The 27,827-nt window shown below is 40.6% G+C and overlaps 1 protein-coding gene across 2 annotated transcripts in view; it reads right to left on the reverse strand.

Annotated features, from left to right (window-relative positions):
* The window catches only part of LOC110492177 (metabotropic glutamate receptor 4), a 320,316-nt gene that overhangs the window by 59,514 nt on the left and 232,975 nt on the right, over positions 1-27,827 (reverse strand). Inside the window, exons 1-4 of one of the 2 annotated variants that reach the window (XM_036947132.1) lie at positions 15,517-15,708; positions 13,269-13,404; positions 10,467-10,621; positions 10,000-10,140 (exon numbers count right to left, since the gene is read on the reverse strand). In XM_036947132.1, coding sequence (XP_036803027.1) covers positions 10,000-10,140; positions 10,467-10,621; positions 13,269-13,404; positions 15,517-15,577 — 493 coding nt within the window. In that variant the 5' untranslated portion in view covers positions 15,578-15,708. Of the gene's footprint in view, positions 1-9,999; positions 10,141-10,466; positions 10,622-13,268; positions 13,405-15,516; positions 15,709-27,827 lie in introns of those variants that run through there. The other variant, XM_036947131.1, reaches the window with a different exon arrangement.

Here is a 27,827-nt window from a genome sequence, read left to right on the forward strand (position 1 = left end):
AAAGGGGCTGAATCATTTTGCACACCCAATTTTTCAGTTTTTGATTTGTTAAAAAAGTTTGAAATATCCAATAAATGTCGTTCCACTTCATGATTGTGTCCCACTTGTTGTTTATTCTTCACAAAAAAATACAGTTTTATATCTTTATGTTTGAAGCCTGAAATGTGGCAAAACGTCGCAAAGTTCAAGGGGGCCGAATACTTTCGCAAGGCACTGTATATATATATATATATATATATACATACATACATACATACATACACACACACACACACACAAAAGTTTGGACACACCTACTCATTCCAGTTTCTTTTTAATAACACATATTGAATATTGAATGTAGTAACCAAAAAAGTGTTAAACAAATCTAAATATTTTTGATATTTGAGATTCTTCAAAGTAGCCACCATTTGCCTTGATAACAGCTTTGCACAGTTGTGGAATTCTCTCAACCAGCTTCATGAGGTAGTCCCATGTAATGCATTTTAATTAACGCATGTGACTTGTTAAAATTTAATTTGTGGAAAATCTTTCATTCTTAATGCGTTTGAGCCAATCAGTTGGGGTGGTATACAGAATATATCCCTATTTGGTAAAAGATCAAGTCCATATTACGGCAAAAACAGTTCAATTAAGCAAAAAGAAATCATTACTTTAAGACATGAAGGTCAGTCAATCTGGAATACTTCAAGAACTTTGACATTTCTTCAACAGCAGTTGCAAAAACCATCAAGCGATATGATGTAACTGGCTCTCATAAGGACCACCACAGGAAAGGAAGACCCAGAATTAGCTCTGCTGCAGAGGATACGTTCATTAGATTTATCAGCTTAAGAATTTGCAGCCCAAATAAATTCTTTACAGAATTCAAGTAATAGACACATCACAACATCAACTGTTCAGAGGACACTGTGTGAATCAGGCCTTCATGGTCGAATTGCTGCAAAGACACCACTACTAAAGGACACAAATAAGAAGAAGAGATTTGCTTGGGCCAAAAAACACGAGCAATGGACATTGGACAAATCTAAATTTGAGATTGAGATTCCAATCGCCGAGTCTTTGTGAGAAGCAGAGTAGGTGAATGGATGATTTCTGCATGTGTGGTTCCCACCGTGAAGCATGGAGGAGGTGTGATGGTGTGGGGGTGCTTGCTGGTGACACTGTCTGTGATTTATTTAGCATTCAAGGCGCACTTAACCAGCATCGCTACCGCAGCATTCTGCAGCGAGGCGCAATCCCATCTGGTTTGCCCTAAGTGGGACAATAATTTGGTTTTCAACAGAACAATGAACCAAAACACACCTCCAGGCTGTGTAAGGGCTATTTGGCAAAGAAGGAGAGTGATGGAGTGCTGCATCCGATTACCTGACCTACACTCTATTGAGATGGTTTGGGTTGAGTTGGATGCATCCCAACTAGTGCTCAGCAGATGTGGGAATTCCTTCAAGACGGTTTACTACATGACTCATGAGCAGAGGGAGCACCCCCCTATCTACATCGACGGGACAGCAGTGGAGAAAGTGTAAAGATCCTCGGAGTACACATCACGGAAAAACTGAAATGGTCCACCCACCCCAAGCGCAACAACGCCTCTTCAAAATCAGGAGGCTGAAGAAATGTGGCTTGTCACCTAAAACCCTCACACATTTTTACAGATGCACAATTGAGAGCATCCTATCGGGCTGTATCACCGCCTGGTATGGCAACTGCACCGCCCTCAACCACAAGGCTCTCCAGAGGGTGGTGTGGTCTGCACAACGCATCACCGTTGAGGGCAAACTACCTGCCCTCCAGGACACCTACAGCACCCGATGCCACAGAAAGGCCAAAAAGATCATCAAGAACAACAACCACCCGAGCCACTGGCAGTCCAACGGACTAATCTGGGTTTGGCGGATGCCAGGAGAACGCTAACTGCCCCAATGCATAGTGCCAACTGTAAAGTTTGGTGGAGGAGGAATAATGGTTTGGGGCTGTAGCATAATTTCAGTGAAGGGAGATCTTAACGCTACAGCATACAATGACATTCTAGACGTTTCTGTGCTTACATCTCTGTGGCAACATGTTTCAGCATGACAATGCCCCCGTGCACAAAGCGAGGCCCATGCAGAAATTGTTTGTCAAGATCGGTCTGCACAGAGCCCTACCCTCAACCCCATCGAATACTCCTCCCACTACCATCCAGAAGGCGAGGTCAGTATAGGTGCATCAAAGCTGGGACCGAGAGACTGAAAAACAGCTTCTATCTCAAGGCCATCAGACTGTTAAACAGCCATCACTAACACAGAGAGGCTATTGCCTACATACAGACTGAAATCATTGGCCACTTTAATAAATGGATCAATAGTCACCTTAAATAATGCCACTTTAATAACATATACATATCTTACATCATATGTATATACTGTATTTTATACCATCTTCCCTATGCCGCCCGGTCATCGCTCATCCATATATTTACAGTTGAAGTCGGAAGTTTACATACACTTAGGTTGGAATCATTAAAACTTGTTTTTCAACCACTCCACAAATTTCTTGTTAACAAACTATAGTTTTGGCAAGTCGGTTAGGACATCTACTTTGTGCATGACACAAGTAATCTTTCCAACAATTGTTTCCAGACAGATTATTTCACTGTATCACAATTCCAGTGGGTCAGAAGTTCACATACACTCAGTTGACTGTGTGCCTTCAAACAGCTTGGAATATTCCCGAAAATGATGTCACGACTTTAGAAGCTTCTGATAGGCTAATTGACAACATTTTAGTCAATTAGGGGTTGTACCTGTAGATGTATTCCAAGGCCAACCTTCAAACTCAGTGCCTCTTTGCTTGACATCATGGGAAAAATCAAAAGAAATCAGCCAAGAATTCAGAAAAACAATTGTAGATCTCCACAAGTCTGGTTCATCATTGGGAGCAATTTCCAAAGACCTGAAGGTACTACATTCATCTGTACAAATAATAGTACGCAAGTATAAGCAAAATGGGACCACACAGCCATCATACCGCTCAGGAAGGAGACGCGTTCTGTCTCCTAGAGATGAACGTACTTTGGTGCGAAAAGTGCAAATCAATCCCAGAACAACAGCAAAGGACCTTGTGAAGATGCTGGAGGAAACAGGTACAAAAGTATCTATATCCACAGTAAAACAAGTCCTATAATCGACATAGCCTGAAAGGCCGCTCAGCAAGGAAGAAGCCACTGCTCCAAAACCGCCATGAAAAAGCCAGACTACGGTTTGCAACTGCACATGGGGACAAAGATTGTACTTTCTGGAGAAATGTCCTCTGGTCTGATGAAACAAAAATATAACTGTTGGCCATAATGACCATTGTTATGTTTGGAGGAAAAAGGGGGGGGCTTGCAAGCCGAAGAACAGAGGCAAGTAGCCTAGTGGTTAGAGCGTTGGGCCAGTAACCGAAAGGTTGCTAGATTGAATCCCTGAGCTGACAAGGTAAAAATATTTTGTTCTGCCCCTGAACAAGGGGCACTGTTCCTAGGCCTTCATTGTAAATAAGTATTTGTTCTTAACCGACTTGCCTAGTTAAATAAAAAAAATAAAAACACCATCCCAACCGTGAAGCATGGGGTTGGCAGCATCATGTTGTGGGGTGCTTTGATGCAGGAGGGAATGGTGCACTTCACAAAATAGATGGCTTCATGAGGAAGGACAATTATGTGGATATATTGAAGCAACATCTCAAGACAGCAGTCAGGAAGATAAAGCTTGGTCGCAAATGGGTCATCCAAATGGACAATGACCCCAAGCATACTTCCAAAGTTGGGGCAAAATGGCTTAAGGATAACAAAGGCAAGGTTTTGGAGTGGCCATCACAAAGCCCTGACCTCAATCCTATAGAAAATGTGTGGGCAGAACTGAAAGTGTGTGCGAGCATGGAGGCCTACAAACCTGACTCAGTTACACCAGCTCTGTCAGGAGGAATGGGCCAAAATCAACCCAAATGTTTTGGGAAGGCTTCCCAAAACATTTGACCCAAATTAGACTATTTAAAGGCAATGCTACCAAATACTAATTGAGTGTATGTAAACGTCTGACCCACTGGGAATGTGATGAAAGAAATCAAATCTGAAATAAATCATTCTCTACTATTATTCTGACATTTCACATTCTTAAAATAAAGTGGTGATCCTAACTGACCTAATTTTTACTCTGATTTAAATGTCACGAAATGTGAAAAACTGGGTTTAAATGTATTTGGCTAAGGTGTCTGTAAACTTCCGACTTTAACTGTATACGTACATATTCTTATTCCATCCCTTTAGATTGGTATATATCTGGTAGTTGCTGTGTAATTGTTAGATTACTGGTTAGATATTACTGCACTGGTGTTAATTAACATCTGCATTAACATCTTCTAACCATGTACGTACATCTGCTAACCAATAACATTTGATTCCATGTGTTATTTCATAGTGTTGATGTCTTCACTATTATTCTACAATGTAGAAAATAGTATAAATAAAGAAAAATCCTTGAATGAGTTGGTGTGTCCAAAATGCTAACTGCTCCTGTATATACACTACCATTCAAAAGTTTGGGGTCACTTAGAAGTGTCCTTGTTTTTTAAAGAAAAGCACATTTTTTGTCCATTAAAATAACATCAAATTGATCAGAAATACAGTGTAGACATTGTTCATGTTGTAAAAGACTATTGTAGCTGGAAACGGATATTGGTTATAGGAATATCCACATAGGCGTTCAGAGGCCCATTATCAGCAACAATCACTCCTGTGTTCCAATGGCACGTTGTGTTAGCTAATCCAAGTTTATAATTTAAAAAAGGCTAATTGATAATTAGAAAACCGTTTTGCAATTATGTTAGCACAGCTGAAAACTGTTGTCCTGATGAAAGAAGCAAGAAAACTGGCCTTCAGACTAGTTGAGTATCTGGAGCATCAGCATTTATTTATCCTGGGAAAAGGGAGTGAGTTTGGGCGGTAAATATAGGTAAATCTCGGTAGCCCAGTTCCCACTATTCCACCCTAATTGTCACTAAGAGCGTTCTCAAGTTGCTGTGGACCTCCTTATTTCTGACTGTAGGAGTCTTGGCAAGTAATTGCCTGTGATTTTTCAAATCAGCTTAATCATCAACGAGCAATTTCCTCTAAGCTAGTTGAATGACTCCAGTCCAGCTAGTATAGGTTGATGGAGAGGCACTAGCTCTCCCTGGCCAATATCAATGTGTGGAATTAAAGTACTTAGTGGCTTGGCTTATGACCTGGCTGCCATCCACTATTGAATGGGTTTCGTCGCCATCTGGCCATGGACACATTGAGCAATAGAGGGACCTACAGGTTAAGGTGGTTGTCACCTACAATGTAAGTTAAGTACAAGCAAGGAGATTTGGACTGAGACCAGTAGTTGGATCTGAATTATATATCCAGACTCTGGGACCGAGGTCTTTCAGTCTGGAGCCACCATCCTAATAGATGAGAAAAGGTACTAAAAAGGTACTAAAAACCAGCATTATAGCATAAGTACCGACAGCTGATGTTGATGTATGTGACTTAAAATAACCATTATTTTGTTTTGCTGTTCATTCCACATACAATCCACAAACACAAAACCCTAAACTTCTGAGGGGGTACACTTGGGTATCAGTCCCCATAACCACCGGTGCCTGGGGTTTCTTATGAAATTAAATGTAGTGCTTTACAGTGCCAGCTTCCTCAGTTAAATATTTACAGTAACATCAGCAGTCGGCCAATAGCAGGAGGTGATTCGTAAATACACTGTATATACAAAAGTATGTGGACACCTCTTCAAATTAGTGGATTCAGCTATTTCAGCCACACCCATTGCTGACAGGTGTATAAAGTCAGGCACACAACCATGCAATCTCCATATACAAACATTTGCAGTAGAATGGCCTTACTGAAGAGCTCAGTGACTTTCAACGTGGCACCATCATAAGATGCCTCCCTTCCAACAAGTCAGTTCGTAAAATGTCTTCCCTGCTAGAGCTGCCCCGGTCAACTGTAAGTGCTGTTATTGTGTAGTGGAAACATTTGGGAGCAATAACGGCTCAGCCCCGAAGTGGTAGGCCACACAAGCTCACAGAACGGGACCGCCGAGTGCTGAAGCCCCATAGCCCGTAAAAATCATCTGTCCTCAGTTGCAACACTCACTACGGAGTTTCAAACTGCCTCTGGAAGCAACGTCAGCACGGTAACGGTTTGTAGGGAGCTTCATGAAATGGGTTTCCATAGACGAGCAGCTGCACAAAAGCCTAAGATCACCATGCGTTCCCAGAAGAGTGGAGGCTGTTATAGCAGCAATGGGGGGGACCAACTCCTTATTAATACCAATGATTTGGAATGAGATGTCCGATGAGCAGGTGTCCACATACTTTGGGTCCTGTAGTGTATCTCTGTAGCAGAGACAGATCACAGGAGAATACTCCTCTCTCCCTCAAATTTGATGATTTGGCAAACTCTCATTTAGGATGTTAATTCAAATCATGTTGTATATTAGAGAAAATCAATAATTTTACAGAGGGCCAGGACAATCGTACCGCAAAACCACCCCTGAAATAAAATAGAGTGAATGGTATTGAGAGAGAGAAAAAGAAAGGGAGAGAAAGAAAAAGGAAATGAAAGAGAGAGAATAGATAGTGGTTGTGGAGGATCTGAGTAGAGTGGATATACTGTAACTCTTTCCTGTATGAAATTACAGTGCTCCTGGGGACACTCACTGCAGAAAAAAATAACTGCTGCAATTTAGCTCAAGAGCCGCCACCATGACAACTGATGAAAGAAACCAGTATACACAAAGAGAATACTATCCTCTCTCTTGAAACTTAGGAGGCTAGTCTGTTTGACAGCATCTATAAGGCACTGGTATGTGCAGAGACCTTACAGTTAAGTCTTGGCTTAATTGACTAATGTTTTGCTAATACTAATGCACTGTCATTATTTTTGCATTCTCCTGGATTTCTTCAGGCCCCGTGTGACATTTTGGAGCCAAGATTGTAAATCTCAATCTTGCGTTGGATTATGAATAATAAAATATTGCATAATTGTCAAGCTCCTCAACATTTTGCTGAATGAGCTAAAATAAACAAAAAGCTTACATTTGTTCTATTCCTTTATACAATTTAGAAAACGAACCACCATTCATTTGTTTTGTAAATTAGATCCTCACATGGCAATGCTGAATGCGGTATGTTGTGGTTCTAGGAGTATGCTACATACAGTAATGTCAGTTTTCACATAAGTGGACCCGAGGATTTTCAGAAGCGGTGGCAACACACTGCTTTGGCACCAAAGGGTGTTATCAAAATTATGTTTTGCTTGGCTGATACCATGACAGGAGGACATTGGCTTGTGCCGAAGGCCCTCAAGTTTACCAATGACTAATATACTGCACTTGAGGCTGCTCTATTATCAGCTAATGACATGGTTAAGGTTGACATTTACATTTTTGTCATTTAGCAGACACTCTTATAAAAACAAATCAAATGTTATTGGTCACATACACATGGTTATCAGATGATATTGCGAGTGTAGCGAAATGCTTGTGCTTCTAGTTCCGACAGTGCAGCAATATCTAACATGTAATCTAACAATTTCACAACAACTACCTAATACACACAAATCTAAGTGAAGGAATGGAATAAGAATATATACATAAATATATGGGTGAGCAATGACAGAGCGGCAGAGTGGCATAGACAAGATGCATCCACAGGGACTTCCAGGAGCAGTAGGGTTAAGTGCCTTGTTCAAGGGCACATTGACAGATTTTTCACCTAGGGTCACGACTTCCGCCGAAGTGGGTCCCTCTCCTTGTTCGGGCGGTGTTCGGCGGTCGTCGTCGACGACCTTCTAGCCATCGCCGATCCATTTTTTATGTTCCATTTGTTTTGTCTTGTTTTCACACACACCTGGTTTCAATAATTACATGTTGTATATTTTCCCTCTGTTCCCCCGCGTCCTTGTCGGGAATTGTTTATTGTAAGTACTTGTGCTATGTGTTACTGGTGCGCTACAGGTTTAGTACCCATGTGTTGGTTGTTTTGTATGCCGTTAGTTTTATATATTAAACTGCTCCGGCTTTTCACCAAGTTCTGCTCTCCTGCGTTTGACTTCCCTGCCACCAGTTACGCACCCCTTACACTTAGTCGGCTTTGAGGATTCAAACCAGAAACCTTTCAGTTACTGGCCCAACACTCTTGACCTCTAGGCCAGTGGTTCCCAAACTGTGGGTCGAGTCCCACTTGTGGCTCGCGGCAGGGGTCAAAGTGGGTTGCGTGATGACATTGCAAAAAATAAAATACATAGAAAAACGCTTTCAGCTAAAACCAAATAGAAAGTGTGTAGAAAAGATAGTGGACCTACTGTATATATTGTTCAATAATAGCCTAAAATCATTGAGAATTTACAATCAAAGCTAGACAATCAGGCCCGCATTGATTTTGATATAATGTTTAAGCATAAGAACACAGCATTTAGCCATGTCAAAATGCATAGAATTGTAGAACATTTGCTTAAAAACAAACAAAATAAATCTCGGCTCTATGGCAAAATGTCTAGAATTGCAGGAAATTGGCTATAAAACAGCAGGATTTTCTTTTTAGCTCCATGGCAGGATGTGTGGAATTGCAGATTAGCTTTGAAACTGCTACATTTTTGCTCTGCTACAAAGATATATATTTTTTAACTTGTCTTTGGTCTGCATATTTTTTTTCACCACTCAACCCTTACATTGGGGTTGAGACTCAAAAGACACCTTAATTGGTGGGTCACAAAGCAAAACAGTTTGGGAACCCCTGCCCTAGGCTGCCTGCCGCCATTTCCATGGGGAAATATCGTAAGGGTGTTTTCTTGAGTGGGTGGCAGGATCATGTTTACAGCTAATTTAGTGCATTAAGTTAATGTCTTTCATCAGGTTGTCAAGTGTAACACAAGCTCTACAGTACATCCCGCCTTATGCATTAAATAAAGTACATATGTTTCTCAGCCACTCTCTTTGGATCCCCTTTGATCACCAAGAACTGAACCTGTAAAAAAGTGGGCCGTGACAAATCTTCTGTTCTAATACACAGTCTTCGCTGCAAATAGTTCTCGGCCCCTGATGTATAGAGCTGTGACATCATGACGTCATGCAACTGTTGAGAGGAAACCCATCGGTTCCCAAAACTATCGTAGCAAGCTGATGAAAGCAAGAGACTAACGCGTAGGAAGGAGTCAACCATCAAAGCTTCACAATCCAACCAATCCCAGAATCAGTCCTGTCTAGACTGACTAGAACCCTGCAGATTGTGTTGTCTGTACAGGGAAATGAAAGACAGTCAGGCTTGGAGTGCCTACTGATTTGAATGACCTGGGAGCTTGTCTCCAATATGCTGATTGGATTTGCTATTGATTGTGTTTTCAACTTGTGTAATAGCCCAGTTTTGGTGATTGCTATTGTACTGCAGTGCAGATTGAACTTGGCGACGTGGAGTAATGGGCACATTTAATCATGTTTAACGGAACAAGAGGATCCTACCATTTACATTGCATTTACCTAAAATGTACACTAGCTCATACTACGGTAACCTACATCTCTGTAAATGCGTAAGGCTGTTGGAGAAGGGTTATACGTTTACATTCAAGTACAAACAAATGTCAAGATCTGTAATAAAACCAATCTATTTTGTTCCACTTTCAAAACACATTCTGCATTCCTCCAGTGCAATATAGTGATGATTATTCTATTCTGCTTAATTGATAATATTTGAATAATCAAAGTTCCTGGCAAAGTTTGGAACTTGCCACAGGAAGTATGTACAGTATACACCTGCAACCTGGGCGTACATTTTGGGCTCCATGTTTCTCACCAAAATAACCATAGTATTTAAAATATATGGAATGGCACATCAACCAAAACATGTTCAGAATACTAAAACTAGCGATTGTATCTGTGAGGTCATAAACAGAATGTGTGTAGGAGTAGGCTATGGTAAACAAGGACATCCTATTCTTACTTGTGCACTTTTTGATGCCGGATCCTTTCTTCAGAGCGTGTCGACTGAGTTTGCACTGGAAGTTGTTTTCCCAGAACTCTGCAAACCAAATATTTCTTCTGTTGTTGTCCAAAGTTCTGCTGATGAAGTAGCGATCAAACCCTAGAGATCAATGAGAGGCACAGTTGGATTTGAAATACTGCAGCGATGTGCATTGGATTTTCTGACGGTGACATGACTTTATCAACTCTTTTTTCCAACACTACCTCCGCATTGTACTTTCATCTCACTGGTGTTCTTATCCTGTTGTTGTTTACAGTGTGTCAGTGTTTAATATGGAAACATCATGCTGTATTAGACTACATTGTCATAGACAACAGAAAATAGATATAAATGTAATCCTCACTTGACCAGTACTACCTGCCGTTGTGTGGCATTTAGAACAATGAGGAATAAAGGACATTATATAGTGTGTATAACATCAATACCTCGGATAGGCTGCCGTTTAGGTAGGATCGTGACAGCCCCATCTGCCATCTCCTCCTGGTTCAGGATGGGGGAGATCTTAGAACCCCAGCTGTCTGACCCCACCCATATAAAATGTCCTGTCTGGTTAGCCTTCTTAGCTGCTTGAAGAATCCGCCTATAAGAAGGGAAAAGAGAGAATACAATACAATTCTTGCCACTTATATACATAATTCACCTATTCAAGGGCCTTGATGATTAGTTGAAAACAGTGTGTTGGTACTGGACATGAAAAAAAGCCTAACTGCACACCCCGTGGGTCCCCAAAACCAGCACAACACACTAAAGAAGAACACTGTTGGAACACTGCCACCATCCCTGCCTGTGACAGAGGCCACCCTGTGGAGTTTTCATGGTGCAGGCTAGCAAACACCCATCCCAGCCTGCCAGTGCTGCCACATTACTCCAAGGTTGGTCCCTCCCTGGTAATAGAGCTAATTAAGAAGCAACCATGATGAGCCAGCCGGCGTTCCCTGCTGTTCCACCAGGCTCTGTATTAATTATTCATTCTGCTGCCACTAGGACCACAGTACTCATATCAAATTGCATTTGTCACCTGCGCAGAATACAACAGGTGCAGACTCTACTGTGAAATGCTTACTTACGAGCCCTTTCCCAACAATGCAGAGTTAATAAGACAAATTCAAAAAAACATTTTTTTTTTTTTATTATGAGACTATATAGAAGGAGTACCAGTACAGAGTCAATGTGCAGCAGGGGTACGAGGTAGTTGAGGTAATTGAGGTAATATGTACATGTAAGTAGGGGTAAAAGTGGCTAGGCAATCAGGATATATTAGACTTAGTACTGGAAACACAGTCGCTACAACAGCCAGGTACAATAACAATACAGTGTTCCCCTGAGTCACTCTGATACCCTTATTCCTCACCACCCAATCCAAAGAATGAGTAATATTGACCTTTATTCTACCTCTCACTGAATAAACATGGTTATCCTGAGTCCCAACATTCCCATATGGCTTTACAGGAGACAATAATGTCCATAACAAAACCTACAGTACACTATGAAAATGTTGTCATGTGCTCCTTTTTTGCCTCACTTGAGGATGGTTCTTTGTGCGGGTCCATGGCAACTTGTACCATCCTTCAAAATAAGATAGAACATATTCCTGGAGGTAAGGAGAAGGGAGGGAGCCTGTTTTGTCAATTGCAAACCACCCCTTAAGGTCGTTTACAGGACAATCTAGTTCATCACATAAACACCAGGTGTTCTCATCATGAAATCACTCAATTACTGAAGGTCTATGTTTAGGACAAAATGCATGATGGCATTAACATCCTTCTCCTGTGAATGAGGCCACTCTTGCTCAAGCATCTTTCTATAGCCTGAGTGCTGAAAACTCTTAATTGTAGTTTTTTTTATTAAGTGGCTACACACTTACATTGACTGGTTTCAAGGGTAGAGCAGGCATACTGGGCTGAAATCACCCTGGCTTTGTGTAATTACTGTACATCCACACTATTACCCATTATCAAGCTTGGATTAAGTCAATGAGCACTGGGACGTCTGCCCTGGTCATCCACCATCTACGGCTTCCTCAAATCACTGCCTACATCCTTTAAGAAGAATATATACCTGACTAATGTCGACTGCCCCTCCTCTATATGGTAATTATAGGTTAATGCTATGTATAACTCTTTCCCACACATTTGTACTGTTGAGCAAAAACAATAGGACAGGGTAAAGAAAGGGAAAAGTTATTTAATGGCAACTTTGGTTACTGTAATATATTGCCTTTGGATACTTCTCACATTGGTTTATACTGTATGTGTTACTTGACTCAGCAACCCAATTTTTATTTTAAGCCTATTACCTCATAGAACCTCAAAATCCCTGCATTTGGTGTATTGCCTCTGAGGGCAGATGGATATTATACAATATGCATTCTACTCACCAAGCTCTTGGAATAAGTTAACATTATTTATTATATATGTGAGTACAAATTACATTTTAAAGTCATTGCTATATTCTTGAATATAAAAAGTTCACAGGATAGGTCATATTGAAATCAAATTGGCAATAAATTGTGTAGGGTTTTGGCTCTTGCTCTCTCTCTCTTCTTATGCACCTCTCAACAAAAGTCCTGTGTTCATATTTACATACCATAAGCCACTGCAGTGTTGTATTGTGAAATTATTATGATTCTATGTGTGTATCAAATGACAGACAGATGGCAAATGTTGCATCATATCAATTTGGAGGACAAACCCATACATTAGGCTATATATGTACTGTATATTCTATGCTTGTGTTAGTACTAGGTCATGTTTGAATGTGCTGTAGAACATAATGGTTAGCTGCAACACTTGCACCTACACACATCACCAACACATCACCAACTGCCACCCCATGCCAACTGATCAAGATGCTCCTCAGTCATCCTAGAGGGAATTAAACAATATGCAGCAGATTGGAAATAGCTGTAATGTAGAAATATATACAACAGATGAGAAGAACATATTATGATCAGAATGCTACATATAGTTAGATTGTATGTATTTAATGTAAACTGGCACACATCCATTACACTGTGGACACCTAATGAAAACAAAGCAGTAAAAAGTAGTAAAAGCAGTAAAAAGCTGGGATGTTATCTGAGGACATTTACAGCCATTTACACCAATGGGCAAACATTATGAATGGTGTGTCATTAAACAGAAACTGAGATGGATTGAGTTACTTTGTTGCCATCATTTAGTTAGTTTAATCTTTTTTTCATTCCTGTAACAGTCAACTGAACTTACCTAATGTCATCTTCGTTGGCAAAGAGAATGACAACCCGGGCGTTGGGGTTCTCTGACAGTCTACGGATTATCTTGTCAAACTCTCCAAGCTTAGGTTCCCGTGGTATCTTCACTGACTGAGAGATGCACACACCTCCTGCAACCAAGACAGAGGAAAAACATTTTAGAACAATTGTTTTTTGTTGTTGTTTTTTTTAAAGGAAATGGGGATACCTAGTTAGTTGTACAACTGAATGCATTGAGCTGAAATGTGTCTTCCGCATTTAACCCAACCCCTCTGAATCAGAGAGGTGCGGAGTGCTGCCTTAACTGACATCTGCGTCTTCGGCGCCCGGAGAACAGTGGGTTAACTGCCTTGCTCAGGGGCAGAACAACATATTTTTACCTTGTCAGCTCGGGGATGGGATCCAACAACCTTTCGGTTACTGGCCCAACGCTCCTACCCCCCTACCCTCCAGGCTACCTGCCGCCCCTATTATAATGTTAGGAATTGAAAACTGGTCAAGGTGTGGAGAAATGCTGGATGCAAGAGATAAACTTCTATATTTAAGAGTTTTATTAAACAAAAATGTGCACAGGGAGACCAAAATGAGACTTCTGCAAGGTTATTAATAAACTGCCACCCTTCAGAGAGAAGGGCGGACCTAAATGCTCTTCCTTATGTTTGTTGTTTCTTCCTTCCATGCATAATTCCAAAACATTAAATCAAGGCTGAAATCAGGTGGTTGAATAGACTATACATTTGACATCCATGGACGATTGTACGGCTAAGGGGACCAATTACTAAGAATTGCTTTACGGTAAACTCTGACCTTAGAGACCAAATTCCAATAGGGAATAATCATCAAAATAGTGTTCTTAACAATAGACTGGGGAAAATAGACATGAACAAAAGCTGAACAGCTGATCTGTCTTGGGGCTCCCTCCAAACAGTTTAAAATCTGTACCTGGGGACCTTTACTTAAATAGACATTTATCTTTCTAAAGGGTGTGCCATCTCTGATGTAGTTTGGAGTATTGGTATAGAACACCTGTCAGGAATCAGCAATAACTACATTGGTAAAACCAGCAAAGGGCATCTGCATTTAGATACAGTAAACCTCTATCTAAATGCAGGTTCTCCCCAAGCTAGTCTGGCATATCAGTCTTAGAATCACCCTCTTTCTTATTTCTCCGTTTCAACTGAAAGTAGGCCAAAGCCAAGGAGAATTTGTTTCGCTCTCTCCTGAACCAACAACAATAATCCTAATCATGTCTTCAGGACATTTTATGGATGTCTGGATGCAAGATTAAAATTGTGCAGGTGTAATATTTCACAGCAGGAGGAATGCAAGGTATTAAAACATATTTTCATGCACCACAAGGGGAAGATCTAAGACACGAAAACCCATCCATTCAGTTTATAGGGCTGCCAATGAGACTGGGTAAATTGTGTAGCAATTCTGAGCGAACCTATACCCAAAATGAAATGGTGAGCACTGGATACATTTTGTGAATAGTTGCAATTTAGTATTATTTTTGTTTATTTTTTACCTTATTTTACCAGGCAGGTCAATTAAGAACACATTCTCTACATGTATTATTGTTTAACTTTAGCATTGTTAGGCTTTTGTTTAGTTATAAAAGACACATGCCTTCCTTACTGGGAAAGCATCATTTAATTGATATGCAGCTTCAACTTCATAATTTCTGACACAGTAAGCATTATTTATATTGTGTACTGTATAAACCCAAATGCCTCAAGGAATTTCACTTACTCATAGAACTATTAAGTGGGCCTTCAGAAACATTTAAAAACAGACTTTTGTTGCAAATAAATGAATAGTGATCTGATCAAAACTCCAAAACAGTCCACCCATACAGCACACATGTTATGGAAACCAGTGCTATTTCATCTAAATACAATCAGTCAAACCCATGTAACCTAATTCCATACGGATCATTCCTAATCTGGCGTGTAAGACTCTGATACATGTAACCGGTGTGAAATGGCTAGCTAGTTAGCTGTACATGCTAGTAGCGTTTTCATCAGTGGCGTTACTCGCTCTGAGAACTTGAAGTAGTTAATTCCCTTGCTCTGCAAGAGCCTCAGCTTTTGTGGAGCAATAGGTAACTAAGCTTTGTGGGTGACTGTTGTTGTGTTCAGAGGGTCCCTGGATCCAGCCCAGGTTGGGGTGAGGAGATTGACGGAAGCAATACTGTTACACACACCCAATACATTTACAAGTCCCCAAAGAGAGCAACAAACCTTGCCTTGCCTTGAGGCATTGGTATCCAGCAGCAGAAAGAAAGTGAGCGAGCTCCAGCATACGTCCATTGGATACCAAACAAGCCAAGGCTTTCTAATTCCCCGAGAAACATTTCAGGAGAATTGTTTTGTCGTCCTGCCAAAATGCCACAGCGTCTATGTGCATGCTAATGAACTCGCCTCTCTTGACTCATACAAAGCCGGCCCGCTGTATCATCAATGCAAGAATAATACCCTCTGGTTCAGTGAATGGCTGCCAGGGCCTCACAATGGATCAGAAAACAAAGCTGCGCCCCAGCTCTGACTAATAGGTTGGGAAAGTGAAAGTAAGAAAAAACCAAGTAGCGGGGGACAACAATGGCAGTGATGACAGGCTAGCTCATAGGTGCAAAGGGCCACTTCCAGTTGATGGCATGCACCAGTCCTCAGTCAATGGCGTGCAATGGATGTTCTTTTACTCCCACATACTGTATAGTACAAGTAGTTGATTTTGCGGTATTGCTAAACCACTGGATTTGTATCACTATTTGTTTCCCTGGTGAATGTTCTAATCTTGCTGGTCATGCACGTGACAACAAATAGGCCTAGATGAAGCATCTGGCGCTGGCAGTACTCTGCCCATGCAGTCATTGGGCTGGATCATTTATTTTTCTTCTCTGGAAAAATAGAGACTTATTCCTACTCATAATGTGGTTCATGTCTGTTTCTTGCATGGCCAACCATCGTCATATTGACAGATCCATGATTCCACAATTCTTTCCTACACCATCCACATTAGATTGAAAGCCATTTGTGGGTTTACATATACATCATATTCTTACTTGAGACAGGAAATTAGGGAGTGTTTTATAGACTACCTACAATCACCATTCAGGACCCCACTCTATGCAGTCTCCCATCCCACTTTCTTGTTGTCCATCTCCAATCATATTCTGTTCCACCCTGTAAACTTTTTCCGACTAATTAAACCCAGTCTAAACTAATTATCCTGGTAGGTTTGTCTATCCATCTTGCTGTCTCATTCTATATACAGTACGTAGCCAGTAGACTCATGGGAAATTTTACTTCAGCAAGATCTAGAGGAATGCTATAGCACCTCTCCTTGTCATTACTGGAGACTCTATCCATCTTAAGAGTGTCTTTGCCTCACTGGTGTCTCAGTCCCAGGGTCCCTAACCATATGCTCTGTGGAGGAGATAGAGAGTTATCCCTTCTCTCCCCTCCCTCTTCACTTCACTGCTACTTTTCTGTGGCCTAGCCTCTGAAGAGGGGAGCAAGGGGAGGGAGATAGAGAGATAGAAAGTGAAAGCAGTTGAGGTCCACTATAAAGATCTAATAGATCTGCAGGAAAATAAATGTAAGTCCTTTCTGCAACTTTCTGTATTTCCCCAAAAAATGGTTGATCCGTTTATGGATGTAATGGAATTTAAACAAAGTTTGGAATTTACGCAGTCGGAGGTGGAGAAGCACCATTCAACACCGTGTCTGAGGATTTAGCATTTTCCAAACAACACTTGACAAGCGCTCTTCCAAAGGAGACTACCTCAAAAACCAATCTAGGTGCAATAACATTTTAATCGATGGAATTGAGGACGTAAAGACTGAGACTTTGCATGTCAAGGCAAGAAACCCCTGGAAGATCAACTCAAACAGGACCCGAATGTAACGATGTGCGCTGAGAGTCGGGATGCAAGTTCAGGGAGTGAATACATTTAATAAAGGAACGGAAATTAATACAAAACAAGAAACACAAACAACGCACAGCCATGAAGCTGGAACAGAAATAACAATGCCTGGGGAAGGATCCAAAGGGAGTGACATATATAGGGAAGGTAATCAAGGAGGTGATGGAGTCCAGGTGAGAGTCATGAGGCGCTGGTGCGCGTGACGATGGTGACAGGTGTGTGGGATAATGAGCAGCCTGATGACCTAGAGGCCGGAGAGGGAGCACACGTGACACCTAAACTCATCGAGATAGAGAGGGCGCATAGGAATGGAACTTTATTCCCCGATGGATGGCCCAGATCTATAATGGGGAAACTGCTCAGGTTCAAAGACAAGGAGGATATTCTCAGAAGAGCCAAACGCCTATAGGGAACCAAAATCTTAATCAATGAAGACTTCTCAAAAAAGGTATGCCTCAAAAAAAGGAACTGTTGCCACGAATAATTGAAGAATTAAAAAAAGGCAACATCTCATACCTGAAGTATGATTAGCTGTATGTTCACCCCCCTCACCCCTCTTGCAAGTGACTCCGCTATAGTCAACTGATTTGACACACACACAAACACATTCACACACATATTTGTTCTACTTTGTTCATGTGTTTCACCTAACCTCATGACCAAAAACACACATCGCTCTAAATGTCATAACCCTCTGAAGTCTTCAGTGGTGTTATGTGGACTGTGTCAATGTGCATTCCATAAGAAGTGCACCCCTATTGATAAATATTTTAAAACCAGATTCAAATGAACCCAAATGTATTGCTGTATTGGACATGTTAGGCTTGCAGTTCTATTTTTCTGTACCACTCTGGATGGTTGTGACTGTGTATCTCAGTTGTGCACGATATCAACCCTGACAACATGGTCTTCAAGCCATTAGATATTAATAAAGAGAACTATAAATATAATGATTGTTTTAATCCAGATTCAAATGACCTGACATTTACCAGAGATGAGTCTATCACTTGTGATTACTATAATGTTAAGCAATTTAACAACCTGTATATCAGTGTATCTAATGCCAAGGTAAGCTTATTTTCTACCTTTTCATTTGAATGTTCGCATTCGTCATAAAAATCATCACCACCCTGTTCATCAAATCAAATCAAATTTATTTATATAGCCCTTCGTACATCAGCTGATATCTCAAAGTGCTGTACAGAAACCCAGCCTAAAACCCCAAACAGCAAGCAATGCAGGTGTAGAAGCACGGTGGCTAGGAAAAACTCCCTAGAAAGGCCAAAACCTAGGAAGAAACCTAGAGAGGAACCAGGCTATGTGGGGTGGCCAGTCCTCTTCTGGCTGTGCCGGGTGGAGATTATAACAGAACATGGCCAAGATGTTCAAATGTTCATAAATGACCAGCATGGTCGAATAATAATAAGGCAGAACAGTTGAAACTGGAGCAGCAGCACGGTCAGGTGGACTGGGGACAGCAAGGAGTCATCATGTCAGGTAGTCCTGGGGCATGGTCCTAGGGCTCAGGTCAGTTGAAACTGGAGCAGCAGCATGGCCAGGTGGACTGGGGACAGCAAGGAGTCATCATGTCAGGTAGTCCTGGGGCATGGTCCTAGGGCTCAGGTCCTCCGAGAGAGAGAAAGAAAGAGAGAAGGAGAGAATTAGAGAACGCACAATTAGATTCACACAGGACACCGAATAGGACAGGAGAAGTACTCCAGATATAACAAACTGACCCTAGCCCCCCGACACATAAACTACTGCAGCATAAATTCTGGAGGCTGAGACAGGAGGGGTCAGGAGACACTGTGGCCCCATCTGATGACATCCCCGGACAGGGCCAAACATACTAATACTAATACCCTACTCCCTATAACCAATACTAATACTAATATCCTACACCCTATAGATAACACTAATTCTAATTAGCTAATACTAACACTAATACTAATAGCCTATATCTAATACTAATACTAATACCCTTCACACTATAGCCAATACTAATACCCTACACCCTATAGCTAAAACTAATCCGAATACCCTACAACCTATAGCTAATACTAATACTAATACCATACACCCTATAGCTAATACTAGTACTAATACCCTACACCCTAAAGCTAATACTAATACCCTACAACCTATAGCTAATACTAATACTAATACCATACACCTGATAGCTAATACTAACACTAAGACCCTACACCCTATAGCTATTACTATTACCCTACACCCTATAGCTAATACTAATTCTAATTAGCTAATATAGCTAATACTAACACTAATACCCTATAGCTAATACTAATACTAATACCTAACACGCTATAGCTAAAACTAATTCCCTACACCCTATAACTAATACTAGAACCCTACATCCTCTAGCTAAAAATAATATCCTACACCCTATAGCTAATGCTAATACTAATACCATACACCCTATAGCTAATACTAATACTAATATCCTACGCCCTATAGCTAATACTAATACCATACACCCTATAGCTAATAATAATACTGATACCATACACCCTATAGCTAATACTAACACTAACACCCTACACGCTATAGCTAATACTAGTACCCTACACCCTAAAACTAATACTAATACCCTACACACTATAGCTTTGACTTATACCCTACACCCTATAGCCAATACTAATACTAATATCCTACACCCTATAGATAACACTAATTCCAATGAGATAATATAGCTAATACTAAAACTAACACTAATACCCTATAGCTAATACTAATACCCTACACACTATAGCTAATACAAATTCCCCACACCCTATAACTAATTCTAGAACCCTACACACTATAGCTAATACTAATACCCGATACCCTACAACCTATTGCTAATACTAATACCAACACCCTACACCCCATCGCTAACACTAATACTAATTCCCTACACCCTATAGATAACACTAATAACCTACACCCTATAGCTAATACTATTACTGATAGCCTACAACCTACAACTATTACTAACACCCTACACCCTATAGCTAACACTAATACTAATTCCCTACACCCTATAGATAACACTAATAACCTACACCTTATAGCTAATACTAATACTAATACCCTTAACCCTATAGCTAATACTAATACTAATTCCCTACACACTATAGCTAATACTAATACCTAATACCATACACCCTATAGCTAATATTAATATATATTAATATTAATTCATTTTCTGTCTTCTCTCAATTTTCCATTGTTGCCCTGTCAGAAAGATGTTTGACTGAAGAGACAAGCATGCTTTATGACATGTATCCTTATAATACTGTTCACCACTGTAGAACATCCAGAGTGAGAGGAAGAGTATCCATTTTTGTTCATAAATGTTTTCAATTCTTTGTAATTGAGGACCTCGCACTTACATCTGATAACATTGATGTTGAATCTCTTTTCATCGAAATTCCCTCCTGTTAATTTTTGGGTGGTAAAAAACTGGTAATTGGATGCATCTATCGGCCACCGAATTCTGACATAGCTTCAAATCCAAGTTTGAAACTAGCAAAAATGTGTTTTCTATTGGGTGATTACAACATAAACAAATTTAAAAGTGAGAACCAGTCACTGACATCTGACTTTTTGAATACTTTAAACTACAGCTATCTGTATTCCCTTATCTATAAGCCTACAAGAATGACCCAGATCATCAATATTTTTTACAAATTCTTTGAATAATGTGGCTAATGCAGGAATACTTTATACTGATATTTATTCTCCTTGGAACAGATGGAAATTATTAGTAGCATTACAAGTGTATATATATATATATTTGAAAGTAATTGTGAGCGCTTTAGGATGTTGATTAATGATATTTAATGGGAACATTTTTATAATCAGGCCAATGTGGAGTCTGCTTACCAGACTTTTCTCACATCTTTCAATTCTGTATTTCACCACTGCTTTCCCTTAGTTAAATGGTGTAAGGGAGCAGCAGAAGGGTTCTGGAAACCTTGGTTAACAACCGGTTTCCTCAGTTAATAAAAACAAGTTGTATAAAAAGTGTATTCCTTAATTCCTCTCCCCTGAATTCTGCAAATTCCAAAAAGTATAAGAACACATTTATTCACCTTATCCATTTAAAAAAAAATATATATATATATTTTACTTTTTATTTGTTTTACTAACAAATTCCAAGAATCCTTAAATAAAGTAAACTTGGAAAAACATCAATCAAAAGGCATCTACAGCTATTCTGTCACGCCCTCTGTCACGCCCTGGCCATAGAGAGGCTTTTTATTCTCTATTTTTTATCCCCTGGGTACTTATACCTGTGTTTTCTGTTGTCAATTCGTCTAGTTTCTTCAAGTCAACCAGCGGATGTCCTTGCCCCTGCTTTTTCCATCTCGCTTTTTCCTCGCCCTCCTGATTTTTGTACCTTGCTTTTCCTGAACCTGCCTGCGGTCCTGTACCTTTGCCTCTACTCTGGATTATCGACCCCTGCCTGCCTTAACCTGACGTTTGCCTGCCCCTGTTTCTGTAATAAACATTGTTACTTCAACACAGTCTGCATTTGGGTCTTCCCTGAAACATGATAGAAATTCCTTGGATTACATTAGGGACATTTCCCTTCTCTGCTTCAGTTTGATCCCCCTGATGTACTGTAATGGAGGTGATAGAGGTAATTGGTAACTTAAATATATCAGCAGTAGGTCATGATGAGACTGGTGCCTCTTTGGTGAAATCAGTGTCTTCCTTGATTACTGAGCCTCAAAAGTTTGGACAAACCTACTCATTCAAGGGTTTTTCGATAGTTTAACTATTTTCTAAATTGTAGAATAATAGTGAAGATATCAAAACTATGAAATAACACATATGGAATCATGTAGTAACCAAAAATCTAAATATATTTTACATTTGAGATTCTTCAAAGTAGCCAGCCTTTGCCTTGATGACAACTTTGCACACTCTTGGTATTCTCTCAACCAGCTTCACCTGAAATGCTTTTCCAACAGTCTTGAAGGAGTTCCCATATCTGCTGAGCACTTGTTGGGTGCTTTTCCTTCACTATTCTGTCCAACCCATCCCAAACCATCTCAATTGGGTTGAGATTGGGTGATTGTGGAGGCCAGGTCATCTGATGCAGCACTCCATCACTCTCTTTCTTGCTCAAATAGCTCTTACACAGCATGGAGGTGTGTATGGGCTGCAGAAAAACAAATGATAGTCCCACTAAGCAAAAAGCAGATGGGATAGCATATAGCTGCAAAATGCTGTGGTAGCCATGCTGGTTAAGTGTGCCTGGAATTCTAAATAAATCACAGACAGTGTCACCAGCAAAGCACTCCCACACCTCCTTCTCTATGCTTCACAGTGGGAACCACACATGGAGAGATCATCTGTTCACCTACTCTGTGTCTCAGAAAGACAAAGCGGTTGGAAACAAAAATCTCAAATTTGGACTCATCAGACCAAAGGACAGATTTCCACCGGTCTAATGTACGTTGCTCGTGTTTTCTTCAATCAAGCAAGTCTCTTCTTCTTATAGGTGTCCTTTAGTACTGGTTTCTTTGCACTAATTTGACCATGAAGGCCTGATTCACGCAGTCTCCTCTGAACAGTTGATATTGAGATGTGTCTGTTACCTGAACTCTGAGAAGCATTTATCTGGGCTGCAATTTCTGAGGATGTTAACTCCAATGAACTTATCCTCTGCATCAGAGGTAACTCTGGCTCTTCCTTTCCTGTGGCGGTCCTCATAAAGAGACAGTTTCATCATAGTGCTTGATGGTTTTTCTGACTGCACCTCAAGAAACTTTCAGAGTTCTTGAAATTTTCCAGATTGACCGACATTCATGTTTTAAAGTAATGGTGGACTGTCGTTTATCTTTGCTTATTTGAGCTGTTCTTGCCATAATATGGACTTGGTCTTTTATCAAATAGGGCTATCTTCTGTATACCACCCTTACCTTGTCACAACACAACTGATTGGTCAGGTCGCAGTTGTAAATGAGAACTTGTTATCAAGCATTAAGAAGGAAAGACACCTGTTAATTGAAATGCATTCCAGGTGACTACCTCATGAAGCTGATTGAGAGAATGCCAAGAGTGTGCAAAGCTGTCAAAGGCAAAGGGTGTCTAGTTTGAAGAACATCAGATATAAAATAACACTCTATTGGTTATTACATGATTCCATGTGTTATTTCATAGTTTATGTTTTCACTATTATTCTGCAATATAGAAAATAGTAAAAAGAAAGAAAAACCCTGGAATTATTACGTGTGTCCAAACTTTTGACTGGTACTGTATATCTTCACCAAAGCTATGGAAACTGGTATTGTGCATAAAGATTAGAAAATGTCAACATGATCCCCCTCTATACAGTGCCTTGCGAAAGTATTCGGCCCCCTTGAACTTTGCGACCTTTTGCCACATTTGAGGCTTCAAACATAAAGATATAAAACTGTATTTTTTTGTGAAGAATCAACAAGTGGGACACAATCATGAAGTGGAACGACATTTATTGGATATTTCAAACTTTTTTAACAAATCAAAAACTGAAAAATTGGGCGTGCAAAATTATTCAGCCCCTTTACTTTCAGTGCAGCAAACTCTCTCCAGAAGTTCAGTGAGGATTTCTGAATGATCCAATGTTGACCTAAATGACTAATGATGATAAATACAATCCACCTGTGTGTAATCAAGTCTCCGTATAAATGCACCTGCACTGTGATAGTCTCAGAGGTCCGTTAAAAGCGCAGAGAGCATCATGAAGAACAAGGAACACACCAGGCAGGTCCGAGATACTGTTGTGAAGAAGTTTAAAGCCGGATTTGGATACAAAAAGATTTCCCAAGCTTTAAACATCCCAAGGACCACTGTGCAAGCGATAATATTGGAAGGATGGATGGAAGGAGTATCAGACCACTGAAAATCTACCAAGACCTGGCCGTCCCTCTAAACTTTCAGCTCATACAAGGAGAAGACTGATCAGAGATGCAGCCAAGAGGCCCATGATCACTCTGGATGAACTGCAGAGATCTACAGCTGAGGTGGGAGACTCTGTCCATAGGACAACAATCAGTCGTATATTGCACAAATCTGGCCTTTATGGAAGAGTGGCAAGAAGAAAGCCATTTCTTAAAGACATCCATAAAAAGTGTCATTTAAAGTTTGCCAAAAGCCACCTGGGAGACACACCAAACATGTGGAAGAAGGTGCTCTGGTCAGATGAAACCAAAATGTAACTTTTTGGCAACAATGCAAAACGTTATGTTTGGCGTAAAAGCAACACAGCTCATCACCCTGAACACACCATCCCCACTGTCAAACATGGTGGTGGCAGCATCATGGTTTGGGCCTGCTTTTCTTCAGCAGGGACAGGGAAGATGGTTAAAATTGATGGGAAGATGGATGGAGCCAAATACAGGACCATTCTGGAAGAATGGAGTCTGCAAAAGACCTGAGACTGGGACGGAGATTTGTCTTCCAACAAGACAATGATCCAAAACATAAAGCAAAATCTACAATGGAATGGTTCAAAAATAAACATATCCAGGTGTTAGAATGGCCAAGTCAAAGTCCAGACCTGAATCCAATCGAGAATCTGTGGAAAGAACTGAAAACTGCTGTTCACAAATGCTCTCCATCCAACCTCACTGAGCTCGAGCTGTTTTGCAAGGAGGAATGGGAAAAATGTTTTTATTCTCTATGTTTGGTTGGTCAGGGTGTGACTTGGGTGGGCAGCCTGTTTTGACACCTTAATTTTGTGGGATGTTGTTTTTGCACAGCTCTGTGTAGCCTACCGAATGTTACGTTCGCTATCCTTTTTTTTGTTTTTAGGTGTTCATTTTTAATAAAGATAAAATATACGCCTACCACGCTGCACCTTGGTCCGATCATTTCGACAAGCGTAACAACTACTCAGTAATCTCCTCCATATAGCCTAACTCTCACACACTCACATGCACACGCACACACACGTTTAAACAAAACAAAGATTTCGTTTTTTGTGATAACTGATCAATTAATTCATACATTTATAATTAGTAGGTTTTATGTTTTTTTAATTTTGTACTTAGGTATTGTTTTTGTGTGGTGTGGTTTTCATATAATTATGCCCTTGTGCTTCCAACCACGGCTGCACACCACTTAAAAAAATGTGGGTCCTCTAATGGGTCTGTGGCACAAAACTCCATGACGTATCACTGCCACAAAAAATCACTGCTAGCATGCCTTCTTCATCAGCTATTATATTGCAATCATATTACAATGCATTACCAATCTCTGTACAATTGTAGGAATATAATATGTATTCATTGTTCTGCAGGTATTCTTATTATTTCCTCATTACAGAGATGTTTGGAAGGGGGAGTTAAGTTTTGAACTGCGAAAACAAATCCAGCACAGACTGTTATGCCTTTTTATCGATCTAATTATGATCGTTCCCTCATTATGCATCTGCTATTATAGTTATGCAAGGTAATAATCCAACGGTAATGACTACCTTCCAGGAACCTGCTTCTCCACAAAATGCATTTCTAGATTAATTTTAGCTGCAGGACAGGTTTTAATTAGGAAAATTCTCCTTCTTTCCCCTCTTCTATGATGAAATCCCCCACATTGCAGACCAATCATTTAGATTCACTGTCATATGGTATGACCATGTAGACAGAAAGACAGATAGATAGTCAAGCAATTAATAAAAACACAGTGAATGGAAATAATTTTCTTAATCTCTGAGGAGATTCATATAAGTAATGATCTGTTGCTTAGAATAAATGCTTTGAATCTTGCCCTGAGAACTAGTATAAAAGATCGTTTTAATTTGAATCACATGGATGGTTCAGCTATTGAATGGGAAGAAGTAAATGACCACAATTTCACCTCACCAACTTGCCATTTGTTTTTATTTATCCATATGCCAAAGCCATTTCTCAGAAGTCCCCTATCATCCTCTTTAGAACTGAGAAATGTACAAAATCCAAAAGGGCACCTATGTGTACAGTATGCCCTCCCCAGATAGTAAGGGAAGGTGTGCTTGTATTATAAGGAATGGCAGACACTAGAGGACTTGTCAGACAGTATAGGGTTTACTTAGTTTCCTCAGTGTGCATGCTAATATGAGGCCGCAGCTCTGGAATGAATCGTGGTAGAGGCGTGGGTTCACCGCCACTGTGGGAGAATGTAGTAGTTTGTGTTGTGCCCACAGGCCTGCTTGTCAAACACTTTTAGGGCCCATGGGGAGTCACACTAATATCCTGCCTTTCCTCTCTTACTCTGGTGCTGCTGATCATGTACTTCCTAGTTAATACTGCTCCAGTTACACAATAATATTTATGTTGATGCATGATGACATGGCTGACAACTTTGAGAATTTGCTCTTACAGTCACTGTGTGCTGTGTGCAGCTGTGTGTAGTGTGCGGTGTGCAGTGTGTCTACCAAGGCAGATGTTTAATAAACACATACAACACAGACTGTACACTTGAAAGGGGGAAAGTACACTAGAGTCTATAAGAAGAGGGAGCAGGGAGGTGTATTAACAGGAGAGGAGGGAGTAGCTAGGAGAACAGGGGGAATACAGAGAGAGCAGTGAGGCAGCACACACCTTCTAGGTACAAGAGAAAACAGAGGGGAGTATTAGAGCACTCTGTTATGCCTGGGATATTTACATTTGGAAACAGAGAGAAACGGGATTTGGAACTAGCGCAGGCAGACATGAAAAGCTATGAAGTGAAAATAGGTTATGTGCCTTAGCACCCTCGTTGCTAGCTGAGTACATCAACACAGTAAACAAGTGCATACAACACATATACCAGTGGATGCTCCTCAGAGGAGGAAGGAGAGGACCATCCTCCACAGTGAATTTCATAAAAATGTTTAATTTAAAATATTTAATTGTAAGTGGTATCACTAAAAATGGTGTCACTTTTAGATACAACTATACTAAATATAATCACGTCAATAACTGATTAAAACACACTATTTTACAAAGAAGGTCTACGGCACCCTCAACAGTACTCTGTAGGGTAGTACCATGGTGTAGCCGGACGACAGCTAGCTTCCGTCCTCCTCTGGGTACATTGACTTCAATACAACACCTAGGAGGCTCATGGGTCTCACACCTTCCATAGACTTACACATAAAATTGTAGACCTGCACAAGGCTGAGATGGGCTACAGGACAATAGGCAAGCAGCTTGGTGAGAAGGCAACAACTGTTGGCGCAATTATTAGAAAATGGAAGAAGTTCAAGATGACGGTCATGTGGTCATGTGTGAGACAAAAATAGAGCTTTTTGGTCTAAACTCCACTCACCGTGTTTGGAGGAAGAAGAAGGATGAGTACAACCCCAAAGAACACCATCCCAACCATGAAGCATGGAGGTGGAAACATCATTCTTTGGGGATGCTTTTCTGCAAAGGGGACAGGACGACTGCACCGTATTGAGGGGAGGATGGATGGGGCCATGTATCGCGAGATCTTGGCCAACAACCTCCTTCCCTCAGTAAGAGCATTGAAGATGGGTCGTGGCTGGGTCTTCCAGCACGACAACGGCCTGAAACACACAGCCAGGGCAACTAAGGAGTGGCTCCATAAGAAGCATCTCAAGGTCCTGGAGTGGCCTAGCCAGTCTCCAGAACTGAACACAATAGAAAATCT

Source organism: Oncorhynchus mykiss, chromosome 16 (genome assembly GCF_013265735.2).
Source record: "Oncorhynchus mykiss isolate Arlee chromosome 16, USDA_OmykA_1.1, whole genome shotgun sequence".
NCBI classification, from domain to species: domain Eukaryota; kingdom Metazoa; phylum Chordata; class Actinopteri; order Salmoniformes; family Salmonidae; genus Oncorhynchus; species Oncorhynchus mykiss.